This window comes from Salmo trutta, chromosome 4 (assembly GCF_901001165.1).
Source record: "Salmo trutta chromosome 4, fSalTru1.1, whole genome shotgun sequence".
Lineage (NCBI taxonomy): Eukaryota > Metazoa > Chordata > Actinopteri > Salmoniformes > Salmonidae > Salmo > Salmo trutta.
In genome coordinates, this window is record NC_042960.1 from 64,707,597 (window position 1) to 64,722,895 (window position 15,299).

At 46.9% G+C, this 15,299-nt stretch overlaps 1 protein-coding gene across 1 annotated transcript in view; it reads right to left on the bottom strand.

Annotated features, from left to right (window-relative positions):
* The window catches only part of LOC115192862 (potassium/sodium hyperpolarization-activated cyclic nucleotide-gated channel 1), a 52,320-nt gene that overhangs the window by 20,582 nt on the left and 16,439 nt on the right, over positions 1-15,299 (bottom strand). Inside the window, exons 2-4 of the mRNA XM_029751770.1 lie at positions 8,558-8,981; positions 1,909-2,070; positions 69-287 (exon numbers count right to left, since the gene is read on the bottom strand). Coding sequence (XP_029607630.1) covers positions 69-287; positions 1,909-2,070; positions 8,558-8,981 — 805 coding nt within the window. The remainder of the gene's footprint in view (positions 1-68; positions 288-1,908; positions 2,071-8,557; positions 8,982-15,299) is intronic.

The following is a 15,299-nucleotide window of genomic DNA, read 5'->3' on the forward strand; positions in this document are numbered from 1 at the left end:
ACCTTGAATACAATACAATTTGGAAAATTCTCTGCTATAACAGAGATAGCAGATCTTAATTCACTCACCTTCTCCTGGTACTGCCGTCGGGAAGAGTCCAGTGACTGGATGAGAGCGGTTGCATGGCCTACAAACATGGCGTAGCACGTGGCGCCCACGATCATGCTGAGTATGGTGAGCCACACATCCGCCAGGCCAACAGGAGGGTACATACCGTATCCGATACACAGCATGTGACTCATAGCCTTGAACAGGGCATAGGAGTACTGCTGGCCCCACGTGTCATTCTGTAGGATGGAGAGGAGAGAAGGGGAATGGGAGATGAGAAGAAGAGTGAGAGAAGACAAGGAAAGATGTTGCCAAATGCCTATGTTCCAGGAGGAGCAAAAGGCCTACATAATAAATATTACTTTTGAAACATTGGACTTCTGGAACACTACAGTTCTGGAACACAGGACATTTGGAACACTGGACTTTAGGAACATTGGACTTTAGGAACATTGAATGTTTGGAACATTGAACCTTAGGAACACTGGGCATTAGGAACACTGGACATTAGGAACACTGGACCTTAGGAACACTGGACCTTAGGAACATTGAACCTTAGGAACACTGGACATTAGGAACACTGGACATTTGGAACACTGGACATTTGGAACACTGGACATTTGGAACACTGGATGTTTGGAACACTGGACATTTGGAACACTGGACATTTGGAACACTGGACATTTGGAACACTGGACATTTGGAACACTGGATGTTTGGAACACTGGACTTTAGGAACATTGGACGTTTGGAACACTGGACATTTGGACAATGGACTTCCGGAATATTGGCATTTTTTGGAACACTGGACGTCTGGAACACTGGATGTTTGGAACACTGGATGTCTGGAACACTGGATGTTTGGAACACTGAACGTCTGGAACACTGGATGTTTTCTGGAACACTGGACTTCTGGAACACTGGATGTTTGGAACACTGGACTTCTGGAAGATTGGATGTTTGGAACACCGGACTTCTGGAACACTGGATGTTTGGAACACTGGATGTTTGGAACACTGGACTTCTGGAACACTGGATGTTTAGAACACTGGACTTCTGGAACACTGGATGTTTGGAACACTGGATGTTTGGAACACTGGACTTCTGGAACACTGGATGTTTAGAACACTGGACTTCTGGAACAATGGATGTTTGGAACACTGGACTCCTGGAACACTGGACTTCTGGAACACTGGACTTCTGGAACACTGGATGTTTGGAACACTGGATGTTTGGAACACTGGACTTCTGGAAGACTGGATGTTTGGAACACTGGACTTCTGGAACACTGGATGTTTGGAACACTGGACTTCTGGAACACTGGATGTTTGGAACACTGGACTTCTGGAACACTGGACTTATGGAACACTGGAACACTGGATATTTGGAACACTGGACATTTGGACAATGGACTTCCGGAATACTGGCATTTTTTGGAACACTGGACGTCTGGAACACTGGATGTTTGGAACACTGGATGTCTGGAACACTGGATGTTTGGAACACTGGATGTTTGGAACACTGGATGTTTGGAACACTGGACTTCTGGAACACTGGACGTCTGGAACACTGGACGTCTGGAACACTGGACTTCTGGAACACTGGATGTTTGGAACACTGGACTTCTGGAACACTGGACTTCTGGAACACTGGACGTCTGGAACACTGGACGTCTGGAACACTGAATGTTTGGAACAGTGATCACCATCTTGATGACCCAGCAGTCAGAGGGGAAGTCCTGTAGCATGGGGACCAGGAACTGGTACTGGTACGTGTGTGTGTGTGTGTGTGTGTGTGTGTGTGTGTGTGTGTGTGTGTGTGTGTGTGTGTGTGTGTGTGTGTGTGTGTGTGTGTACTCACCACCATCTTGTTCCTGGTGACCCAGCAGTCAGAGGGGAACTCCTGCAGCATGGGAACCAGGAACTGCAGACATCCATCCCAGTGACACAGCAGCAGCATCATAGCAATCAGGTTCACAATCCTCACCATGGCACTGGCCAGGTCATAGGTCATATGAAAAATCTAGGAGATTAGAATTAGTTACACACTTAATTGTCCTCCACACCATGTGGATTAACAAACATTAACAGGACCTGTAGCTAGTTAAGTAACTAGATATGTACTGTATTATTGTGCCAGTGTAAACACTACTTAACACTAAACAAATGCACAATGTCAGTTTGACAATTGTGCTGCTGGTGCCTCCAATGTAATTAGCTAGTAGTGGGATTAGTAGTGAGATTAGTAGTGAGATTAGTAGTGAGATTAGTAGGGGGTGAGGTAGGGGGTGCAGTAGGGGCCATGTGGCCGTAGTCTGTACTGGTACCCAGTGTATATGGCCAAGCTACCGTTACTCATTGTCTATTTATTCCTCCTGTTATTATTTCTCTCTAAATAAAAGATCTCAGCATTGTTTGGAAGGGCTTTCACTGTTAGTCTACACCTGTTGTTTACCAAGCATGGGACAAATACAATGTGATGTACCCACAGGCCACATCACATTGTTGTTAATCTGCCCACCACAGACCAGCAGACGGACCAGACAGCACAGCAACACTACTATAACGGATATTTATTTTTACGTAATCGTCATCTGGGACTATCGTCACTATGTACTAATGGTCCTGAGGGGGTGTGGGTGTGTGTGTGGGGGGATTATACTCTCTTTACAGTGGTAAAAGATCCCACTGAGAACACTGCTAGCCTATTCTCTGCAGCCAGCAAAGTAAAGGGGCAATATGCATGGTTATGTCATATCAACAATGAGTGTGGTGGCTCTTTTCAGTGTGTGTGCGTTTCCGTGCGTACGCATGTGTGTGTACATTGGATCTGAGTCCATGTCTAATGGAGTTACGGGATGGAGGAATGGGGATGGAGTTACGGGATGGAGAAATGGGGACGGAGGAATGGGGACGGAGTTACGGGATGGAGTTACGAGATTAAGTTACGGGATGGAGGAATGGGGATGGAGTTACGGGATGGAGAAATGGGGATGGAGTTACGGGATGGAGAAATGGGGATGGAGTTACGGGATGGAGGAATGGGATGGAGTTAGGGGATGGAGGAATGGGGATGGAGGAATGGGGATGGAGTTATGGGATGGAGGAATGGGGATGGAGTTACGGGATGGAGTTACAGGATGGAGTTACGGGATGGAAGAATGGGATGGAGTTCCGGGATGGAGTTACAGGATGGAGTTACAGGATGGAGGAATGGGATGGAGGAATGGGGATGGAGTTACGGGATGGAGGAATGGGGATGGAGGAATGGGGATGGAGTTACGGGATGGAGGAATGGGGATGGAGTTACGGGATGGAGGAATGGGATGGAGGAATGGGGATGGAGGAATGGGATGGAGTTACGGGATGGAGGAATGGGAGGGAGTTACGGGATGGAGGAATGGGATGGAGTTCCGGGATGGAGGAATGGGGATGGAGGAATGGGGATGGAGTTCCGGGATGGAGTTACAGGATGGAGTTACGGGATGGAGGAATGGGGATGGAGTTCCGGGATGGAGTTACAGGATGGAGTTACGGGATGGAGGAATGGGATGGAGTTACGGGATGGAGGAATGGGGATGGAGGAATGGGGATGGAGTTACGGGATGGAGTTAGGTGATGGAGTTACGGGATGGAGTTACGGGATGGAGGAATGGGGATGGAGTTCCGGGATGGAGGAATGGGGATCGAGGAATGGGTTCGAGGAATGGGATGGAGTTACGGGATGGAGGAATGGGGATGGAGTTAGGGGATTGAGTTACGGGATGGAGGAATGGGATGGAGTTACGGGATGGAGTTACAGGATGGAGTTACGGGATGGAGGAATGGGATAGAGTTACGGGATGGAGGAATGGGGATGGAGTTACGGGATGGAGGAATGGGGATGGAGTTACGGGATGGAGTTACAGGATGGAGTTAGGGGATGGAGGAATGGGATGGAGTTACGGGATGGAGGAATGGGATGGAGGAATGGGGAAGGAGTTACGGGATGGAGGAATGGGGATGGAGTTACGGGATGGAGTTACAGGATGGAGTTAGGGGATGGAGGAATGGGATGGAGTTACGGGATGGAGGAATGGGGATGGAGTTACGGGATGGAGTTACAGGATGGAGTTACAGGATGGAGTTAGGGGATGGAGGAATGGGATGGAGTTACGGGATGGAGGAATGGGGATGGAGTTACGGGATGGAGTTACAGGATGGAGTTACGGGATGGAGGAATGGGAGGGAGTTACGGGATGGAGGAATGGGGATGGAGGAATGGGGATGGAGTTCCGGGATGGAGTTACAGGATGGAGTTACAGGATGGAGGAATGGGGATGGAGGAATGGGGATGGAGTTACGGGATGGAGTTACGGGATGGAGGAATGGGATGGAGTTACGGGATGGAGGAATGGGGATGTAGTTAGGGGATGGAGTTCCGGGATGGAGTTACGGGATGGAGTTACGGGATGGAGGAATGGGGATGGAGTTACGGGATGGAGGAATGGGGATGGAGGAATGGAATGGAGTTACGGGATGGAGGAATGGGGATGGAGTTACGGGATGGAGTTACAGGATGGAGTTACGGGATGGAGGAATGGGATGGAGTTAGGGGATGGAGTTACGGGATGAGTTAGGGGATGGAGGAATGGGGATGAGTTAGGGGATGGAGGAATGGGGATGGAGTTACGGGATGGAGTTACGGAATGGAGGAATAGGGATGGAGGAATGGGGATGGAGTTACGGGATGGAGGAATGGGGATGGAGTTACGGGATGGAGTTACAGGATGGAGTTACGGGATGGAGGAATGGGATGGAGGAATGGGGATGGAGGAATGGGATGGAGTTACGGGATGGAGGAATGGGAGGGAGTTACGGGATGGAGGAATGGGATGGAGTTCCGGGATGGAGGAATGGGGATGGAGGAATGGGGATGGAGTTCCGGGATGGAGTTACAGGATGGAGTTACGGGATGGAGGAATGGGGATGGAGTTCCGGGATGGAGTTACAGGATGGAGTTACGGGATGGAGGAATGGGATGGAGTTACGGGATGGAGGAATGGGGATGGAGGAATGGGGATGGAGTTACGGGATGGAGTTAGGGGATGAGTTACGGGATGGAGTTCCGGGATGGAGTTACGGGATGGAGTTACAGGATGGAGGAATGGGGATGGAGGAATGGGATGGAGGAATGGGATGGAGTTACGGGATGGAGGAATGGGGATGGAGTTAGGGGATGGAGTTACGGGATGGAAGAATGGGATGGAGTTACGGGATGGAGTTACAGGATGGAGTTACGGGATGGAGGAATGGGATGGAGTTACGGGATGGAGGAATGGGGATGGAGTTACGGGATGGAGGAATGGGGATGGAGTTACGGGATGGAGTTACAGGATGGAGTTAGGGGATGGAGGAATGGGATGGAGGAATGGGATGGAGTTACGGGATGGAGGAATGGGGATGGAGTTACGGGATGGAGTTACAGGATGGAGTTACGGGATGGAGGAATGGGAGGGAGTTACGGGATGGAGGAATGGGGATGGAGGAATGGGGATGGAGTTCCGGGATGGAGTTACAGGATGGAGTTACGGGATGGAGGAATGGGGTGAAGTTACGGGATGGAGGAATGGGGATGGAGGAATGGGGATGGAGTTACGGGATGGAGGAATGGGATGGAGTTACGGGATGGAGGAATGGGGATGTAGTTAGGGGATGGAGTTCCGGGATGGAGTTACGGGATGGAGGAATGGGGATGGAGTTACGGGATGGAGGAATGGGGATGGAGGAATGGGATGGAGTTACGGGATGGAGGAATGGGGATGGAGTTACGGGATGGAGTTACAGGATGGAGTTACAGGATGGAGGAATGGGATGGAGTTAGGGGATGGAGTTACGGGATGAGTTAGGGGATGGAGGAATGGGGATGGAGTTAGGGGATGGAGGAATGGGGATGGAGTTACGGGATGGAGTTACGGGATGGAGGAATGGGGATGGAGGAATGGGGATGGAGTTACGGGATGGAGGAATGGGGATGGAGTTACGGGATGGAGGAATGGGATGGAGATACGGGATGGAGGAATGGGGATGGAGTTACGGGATGGAGTTACAGGATGGAGTTACGGGATGGAGGAATGGGATGGAGTTACGGGATGGAGGAATGGGGATGGAGGAATGGGGATGGAGTTCCGGGATGGAGTTACAGGATGGAGTTACGGGATGGAGGAATGGGGATGGAGGAATGGGGATGGAGTTCCGGGATGGAGTTACAGGATGGAGTTACGGGATGGAGGAATGGGATGGAGTTACGGGATGGAGGAATGGGGATGGAGTTACGGGATGGAGGAATGGGATGGAGTTACGGGATGGAGTTACGGGATGGAGTTACGGGATGGAGGAATGGGGATGGAGTTACAGGATGGAGTTACGGGATGGAGGAATGGGGATGGAGTTACAGGATGGAGTTACGGGATGGAGTTACGGGATGGAGTTACGGGATGGAGGAATGGGGATGGAGGAATGGGGATGGAGTTACGGGATGGAGGAATGGGGATGGAGTTACGGGATGGAGGAATGGGATGGAGATACGGGATGGAGGAATGGGGATGGAGTTACGGGATGGAGTTACGGGATGGAGTTACGGGATGGAGGAATGGGATGGAGTTACGGGATGGAGGAATGGGGATGGAGGAATGGGGATGGAGTTCCGGGATGGAGTTACAGGATGGAGTTACGGGATGGAGGAATGGGGATGGAGTTCCGGGATGGAGTTACAGGATGGAGTTACGGGATGGAGGAATGGGATGGAGTTACGGGATGGAGGAATGGGGATGGAGTTACGGGATGGAGGAATGGGATGGAGTTACGGGATGGAGTTACGGGATGGAGTTACGGGATGGAGGAATGGGGATGGAGTTACAGGATGGAGTTACGGGATGGAGGAATGGGGATGGAGTTACAGGATGGAGTTACGGGATGGAGTTACGGGATGGAGTTACGGGATGGAGGAATGGGATGGAGTTATGGGATGGAGTTATGGGATGCTTCGTCAATTACACATCAATTACTAAAATCAGCACTTTATTCAAATGCCACACACAGAGAATCTAAACTATATTATATACTTCACATCTGAACCAGTAATATTTCATATCTGAACCAGTAATATTTCATATCTAAACCAATAACATGTCATATCACATAATTGAAATTGTAAAGCAGCACATTGAAACTACAGTAGGTCTATGGTTAAGTGGTTACTATGACTGGGGTTCATCATATTATATTGTACAGCCTCTACAATGAATGAGAGAGCAGATCAATGCCTTCTGTCCAGGGTTGGGTAAATTATATTTCAATTCAGTCCATTCAATTAGTAAACTTCAATTTGGAATGTCAGTTTACTTCCAGAGTTGACTGAGTTGAAATGTAATTGATCCCAATCCTGCCCTCAAGCTCTACCTCCTGGTGTCTCCCAAGCCCTACCTCCTGGAGCCTCCCAAGCCCTACCTCCTGGTGTCTCCCAAGCCCTACCTCCTGGTGCCTCCCAAGCCCTACCTCCTGGAGCCTCCCAAGCCCTACCTCCTGGTGTCTCCCAAGCCCTACCTCCTGGAGCCTCCCAAGCCCTACCTCCTGGTGTCTCCCAAGCCCTACCTCCTGGTGTCTCCCAAGCCCTACCTCCTGGTGTCTCCCTTACCCTACCTCCTGGAGCCTCCCAAGCCCTACCTCCTTGAGCCGCCCAAGCCCTACTTCCTGGTGTCTCCCAAGCCCTACCTCCTGGTGTCTCCCAAGCTCTACCTCCTGGTGCCTCCCAAGCCCTACCTCCTGGTGTCTCCCAAGCCCTACCTCCTGGTGTCTCCCAAGCCCTACCTCCTGGTGTCTCCCAAGCTCTACCTCCTGGTGCCTCCCAAGCCCTACCTCCTGGTGTCTCCCAAGCCCTACCTCCTGGTGCCTCCCAAGCCCTACCTCCTGGTGCCTCCCAAGCCCTACCTCCTGGTGCCTCCCAAGCCCTACCTCCTGGTGTCTCCCAAGCCCTACCTCCTGGTGCCTCCCAAGCCCTACCTCCTGGTGCCTCCCAAGCCTCCCATTAAATGGGAAGGACACTATGAGTCTCACCCTCTCATGAAAGGAAATTCTCCTACCTCCTATCTCCCTACCCCTTACCACCTCCTACCTCCTATCTCCCTACCTCCTATCTCCCTACCTCCTATCTCCCTACCCCTTACCTCCTCCTACCTCCTCAGATCTCCCTACCCCTTACCTCCTCCTACCTCCTATCTCCCTACCTCCTATCTCCCTACCTCCTTACCTCCTATCTCCCTACATCCTATCTCCCTACCCCTTACCACCTCCTACCTCCTATCTCCCTACCTCCTATCTCCCTACCTCCTATCTCCCTACATCCTACCTCCCCACCCCTTACCTCCTCCTACCTCCTCAGATCTCCCTACCCCTTCCTTCCTTCCTCCCTACCTCCCATCTCCCTACCTCCTTACCTCCTATCTCCCTACATCCTACCAAGTCTCTCTCACCTCTTCCCACTGATGTATATATCTGATGAGCCTAGACAGCCGGAGCAGCCTCAACAAACTCAAGATCTTCGTAAACCGCACGATTCTCAGCGCCCGGGCCGTCTTGTAGAAGTCTGAGTCGATCCTGGTCTCCACGATGAGGAAGATGTAGTCTACTGGTATGGAGGAGATGAAGTCCACCATGAACCAGCTCTTCAGATACTTGATCTTGATGGTCTGTGGGTCCAGGATGATCTCTGTGTTGTCCTCCTTGACGATGCCCGTCCGGAAGTTGAGGACCAGGTCGATGAGGAACAAGGTGTCTGAGATGACGTTGAAGACGATCCAGGGGGGAGTGTGCTCGTCCTTGAAGAAGGTGATGCCCACAGGTATGATGATGAGGTTCCCCACCATGAGGAACAGCATTATCAGGTCCCAGTAGAACCTAGAGAGAACAGAGAGCTTTAACAGTAGAACGTAGAGAGAACAGAGAGCTTTAACAGTAGAACATAGAGAGAACAGAGAGCTTTAACAGTAGAACGTAGAGAGAACAGAGAGCTTTAACAGTAGAACATAGAGAGAACAGAGAGCTTTAACAGTAGAACGTAGAGAGAACAGAGAGCTTTAACAGTAGAACATAGAGAGAACAGAGAGCTTTAACAGTAGAACCTAGAGAGAATAGAGAGCTTTAACAGTAGAACCTAGAGAGAACAGAGAGCTTTAACAGTAGAACCTAGAGAGAACAGAGAGCTTTAACAGTAGAACCTAGAGAGAACAGAGAACTTTAACAGTAGAACCGAGAGAGAACAGAGAGCTTTAACAGTAAAACCTAGAGAGAACAGAGAGCTTTAACAGTAGAACGTAGAGAGAACAGAGAGCTTTAACAGTAGAACATAGAGAGAACAGAGAGCTTTAACAGTAGAACGTAGAGAGAACAGAGAGCTTTAACAGTAGAACATAGAGAGAACAGAGAGCTTTAACAGTAGAACCTAGAGAGAATAGAGAGCTTTAACAGTAGAACCTAGAGAGAACAGAGAGCTTTAACAGTAGAACCTAGAGAGAACAGAGAGCTTTAACAGTAGAACCTAGAGAACAGAGAGCTTTAACAGTAGAACCTAGAGAGAACAGAGAGCTTTAACAGTAGAACCTAGAGAGAACAGGGAGCTTTAAAAGTAGAACATAGAGAGAACAGAGAGCTTTAACAGTAGAACATAGAGAGAATAGAGAGCTGTAACAGTAAAACCTAGAGAGAATAGAGAGCTTTAACAGTAGAACATAGAGAGAATAGAGAGCTTTAACAGTAGAACCTAGAGAGAACGGAGCGCTTTAACAGTAGAACCGAGAGAGAACAGAGAGCTTTAACAGTAGAACCTAGAGAGAACGGAGCGCTTTAACAGTAGAACCGAGAGAAAACAGAGAGCTTTAACAGTAGAACATAGAGAGAACAGAGAGCTTTAACAGTAGAACATAGAGAGAATAGAGAGCTGTAACAGTAAAACCTAGAGAGAATAGAGAGCTTTAACAGTAGAACATAGAGAGAACAGAGAGCTTTAACAGTAGAACCTAGAGAGAACGGAGCGCTTTAACAGTAGAACCGAGAGAGAATAGAGAGCTTTAACAGTAGAACCTAGAGAACAGAGAGCTTTAACAGTAGAACCTAGAGAGAATAGAGAGCTTTAACAGTAGAACCTAGAGAGAACAGAGAGCTTTAACAGTAGAACCTAGAGAGAACAGAGAGCTTTAACAGTAGAACCTAGAGAACAGAGAGCTTTAACAGTAGAACCTAGAGAGAACAGAGAGCTTTAACAGTAGAACCTAGAGAGAGGAACAGGGAGGAACCACAGAGAGTTTAAACCTGGGAGAGAACAGGGATGATGATGAGGTTCCCCACCATGAGGAACAGCATGATAAGATCCCAGTAGAACCTAGAGAGAACAGAGAGCTTTAACAATAGAAGCTGAGAAAGCAACAGAGAGGAAACACAGAGATTTTAGAACATAAGAGAAGACAAGGAGGAACTACAGAGATCTTAGAACCTTAGAGAGGAGAGGGAGGAACCACAGAGATCTTAGAACCTAGGAGAGGACAGGGAGGAACAACAGAGATCTTAGAACCTAAGAGAGGGACAGGGAGGAACTACAGAGATCTTAGAACCTAAGAGAGGAACAGGGAGGAACTACAGAGATCTTAGAACCTAAGAGAGGGACAGGGAGGAACTACAGAGATCTTAGAACCTAAGAGAGGGACAGGGAGGAACTACAGAGATCTTAGAATTTAAGAGAGGGACAGGGAGGAACTACAGAGATCTTAGAACCTAAGAGAGAGACAGGGAGGAACTACAGAGATCTTACAAGCTGAGAGAGGACAGGAAAGAACAATGAATCAGAGAGAGTCTAAACATTGTCTATATGCCAACAAAATGTAATTTGTGAAAAATGGCTAAGTTTAATACTATTGTATTATTGTATTATTTTGTTGGATCATGTTGTACCCCAAAATGAGTTGGTGTTAGAGCTGCTAACTTCATTAGATTGCATAAGAACACCTCTCCTTTAAAATGTATGTATTCTGGTTGGAACGTGTGTAACCCGAAGGGAGTAGTCCAAAACACAGAGGTGTGTGTGTATTTGTGAGGCGTGTGTGTTCATGAGGCTGTGTGCAAGATGTGTGTTTGTTGTGTGTTCCAGTAGGATCTCACTTTCTAATGCTGATGATCACCGGTCATGAAAATATGATTCATTCATTAGTTCATCCATTTTATAAAAAGTTATTTTAATAACCGATGGGGCTAAAATAAACAAAGCTTTAATAGGGACAGACAGAGATTGGAGATTCAGCTCTGCTGAAGTGGGCAGCGATGGAATCAGAAATCCAAAATTCAGCACCACATTACAGTGGACAGCGACCGTCAGACTCGCTGTACCAGATGGTCGTTATCCACTGTCACGTGGTGCTGAACTTCAGAATGCTGATGACGTCCACTTCAATGGTGCTGAATCCCTGAAGATAAATACTAGGTTCAGCATCGTAACTATAACACTGTATACTGTATAATAGGTAGTAAATCTGCAAAATAATTGAAATAGACTTCTCCTGCGATTCCTTGAATCTACGTCTATACCAAACATTTTCCGACAGTCACCACCAGCAGTCTCTAATCAGATTTGTGCATCTCTTACAAATGAGGTTGCCCATGTGAGCAGTTCACCCTGCACTATCAGCTCAAATATAAATAGCACTGATAAGCCTCCAAGCAAAGCAATAAATAAAAAAATCAGGGATGCCAGAAAAGCGCAAAAAAAATGGCCCACATTAGCCTAAGAAACAAAGTTCATGAAATCCAGGGGTGGAAAAAGTACCTAATTGTCCTACTTGAGTAAAAGTATAGATACCTTAATAGAAAATGACTCAAGTAAAAGTGAGAGTCACCCAGTAAAATACTACTTGAGTAAAAGTCGAAAAGTATTTGGTTTGAAATATACTTAACTATCAAAGTAAATGGAATTGCAAAAATATACTTTTTTGTAGTATCAAAGGTAAAAGCATAAATAAGTTCAAATACCTTATATTAAGCAAACCAGACCACACAATTGTCTTTTTTTTTTATTTATGATTTACGGATAGCCAGGGGCACACTCCAACACTCAGACATCATTTATAAACAAAGCATATGTTTAGTGAATCCGTCAGATCAGAGGCAGTAGGGATGACCAGGGATGTTCTCTTGATTTAAAAATATATACAGTATCTTACAAAAGTGAGTACACCCCTCACATTTTTGTAAATATTTGAGTATATATATATATTTTCATGTGACAACACTGAAGAAATGACACTTTGCTACATAAGTGTAAATTTGCTGTCCCCTCAAAATAACTCAACACACAGCCATTAATGTCTAAACCGCTGGCAACAAAAGTGAGTACACCCCTAAGTGAAAATATCCAAATTGGGCCCAAAGTGTCAATATTTTGTGTGGCCACCATCATTTTCCAGCACTGCCTTAACCCTCTTGGGCATGGAGTTCACCAGAGCTTCACAGGTTGCCACTGGACTCCTCTTCCACTCCTCCATGACGACATCACGGAGCTGGTGGATGTTAGAGACCTTGCACTCCTCCACCTTCCGTTTGAGGATGCCCCACAGATGCTCAATAGGGTTCAGGTCTGGAGACATGCTTGGCCAGTCCATCACCTTTACCCTCAGCTTCTTTAGCAAGGCAGTGGTCGTCTTGGAGGTGTGTTTGGGGTCGTTATCACGTTGGAATACTGCCCTGCGGCCCAGTCTCCGAAGGGAGGGGATCATGCTCTGCTTCAGTATGTCACAGTACATGTTGGCATTCATGGTTCCCTCAATGAACTGTAGCTCCCCAGTGCCGGCAGCACTCATGCAGCCCCAGACCATGACAGTCCCACCACCATGCTTGACTGTAGGCAAGACACACTTGTCTTTGTACTCCTCACCTGGTTGCCGCCACACACGCTTGACACCATCTGAACCAAATAAGTTTATCTTGGTCTCATCAGACCACAGGACATGGTTCCAGTAATCCATGTCCTTAGTCTGCTTGTCTTCAGCAAACTGCTTGCAGGCTTTCTTGTGCATCATCTTTAGAAGAGGCTTCCTTCTGGGACGACAGCCATGCAGACCAATTTGATGCAGTGTGCGGCGTTTGGTCTGAGCACTGACAGGCTGACCCCCACCCCTTCAACCTCTGCAGCAATGCTGGCAGCACTCATACGTCTATTTCCCAAAGACAACCTCTGGATATGATGCTGAGCACGTGCACTCAACTTCTTTGGTCGACCATGGCGAGGCCTGTTCTGAGTGGAACCTGTCCTGTTAAACCGCTGTATGGTCTTGGCCACCGTGCTGCAGCTCAGTTTCAGGGTCTTGGCAATCTTCTTATAGCCCAGGCCATCTTTATGTAGAGCAACATTTCTTTTTTTCAGATCCTCAGAGAGTTCTTTGCCATGAGGTGCCATGTTGAACTTCCAGTGACCAGTCAGTATGAGGGAGTGTGAGAGCGATGACACCAAATTTAACACACCTGCTCCCCATTCACACCTGAGACCTTGTAACACTAACCAGTCACATGACACCGGGGAGGGAAAATGGCTAATTGGGCCCAATTTTGATATTTTCACTTAGGGGTGTACTCACTTTTGTTGCCAGCGGTTTAGACATTAATGGCTGTGTGTTGAGTTATTTTGAGGGGACAGCAAATTTACACTGTTATACAAACTGTACACTCACTACTTTACATTGTAGCAAAGTGTCATTTCTTCAGTGTTGTCACATGAAAAGATATACTCAAATATTTGAGGGGTGTACTCACTTTTGTGAGATACTATATATATATATGTAACCTTTATTTAACTAGGCAAGTCAGTTAAGAACAAATTCTTATCTTCAATGATGGCCTAGGAACAGTGGGTTAACTGCCTTGTTCAGGGGCAGAACGATTTTACCTTGTCAGCTCGGGGAGTCGATCTTGCAACTTTTCGGTTACTAGTCCAACGCTCTAACCACTAGGCTACCCTGCCGCCCCATACGTGTGTGAATTGGAAGATTTTCCTGTCCTGCTACGCATTCAAAATGTACTATGGCTGCAGGTTCATCTGCCTCCCCTAAAGCCCATTCTGGTGGGAAGCTGCTATAGACCACCAAATGCTAACAGTCAGTATCTGGATAACATGTGTGAAATGCTTGATAATGTATGTGATATCAACAGAGAAGTATATTTTCTTTGTGACTTAAATATTGACTGGCTTTCTTCAAGCTGTCCACTCAAGAAAAAGCTTCAAACTGTAACCAGTGCCTGCAACCTGAGTTCCAGTAAACCTACCTGCAAACTACCAGGGTATTTACAAACAGCACATGAATGAAATCATCCACATGTATTGATCACATCTTTACTTATGCTACAGAAATCTGCTCTAAAGCAGTGTCCATATCCATCAGATGTAGTGATCATAATATAGTATCCATATCTAGGAAAGCCAAAGTTCCAAAGGCTGGGTCTAATATAGTGTATAAGAGGTCATACAATAAGTTTTGTAGTGATTCATATGTTGTTGATGTAAACAATATTTGCTGGTCCGTAGTGTGTAATGAGGAGCAACCAGACGCTGCACTTGACACATGACAATGCTTATTCCAGTTATTAATAAGCACCCATTAAGAAAATGACTATAAAAACTGTTAAATCTCTGTGGATCGATGAGGAATTGAAAAATGGTATGGTTGAGAGGGACGAGGCAAAAGGAATGACAAATAAGTCTGGCTGCACAACCGATTGGCAAACGTACTGCAAATTGAGAAATCATGTGGCTAAACTAAACAAAAAGAAGAAAGTATAGTATGAAACTGAGATAAATAATATAAAGAATGATAGTAAAAAAGCTTTCGGAGCACCTTAAATTACATTATGGGCAAAAAGGCAAACTCAGCTCCATCCTTCATTGAATCAGATGGCTCATTCATCACAAAACCCACTGATATTGCCAACTACTTTAATATATATATATTCTTTCATTTTTCACAAATTCTGAACCTACACATCCATTTATAACTGACCAAGTTATGAAAAACAAGCACTGAATTCCGTAAAGTGAGTGTGGAAGAGGTGAATAAATGATTGTCTATCAACAATGACAAGCCACCTGGATCTGACAAGTTGTAAGGAAAATGACTGAGGATGATAGCGGACAATATTACCACTCCTATTGGCCATCTCTTCAATCTAAGTCTACAGGAAAGT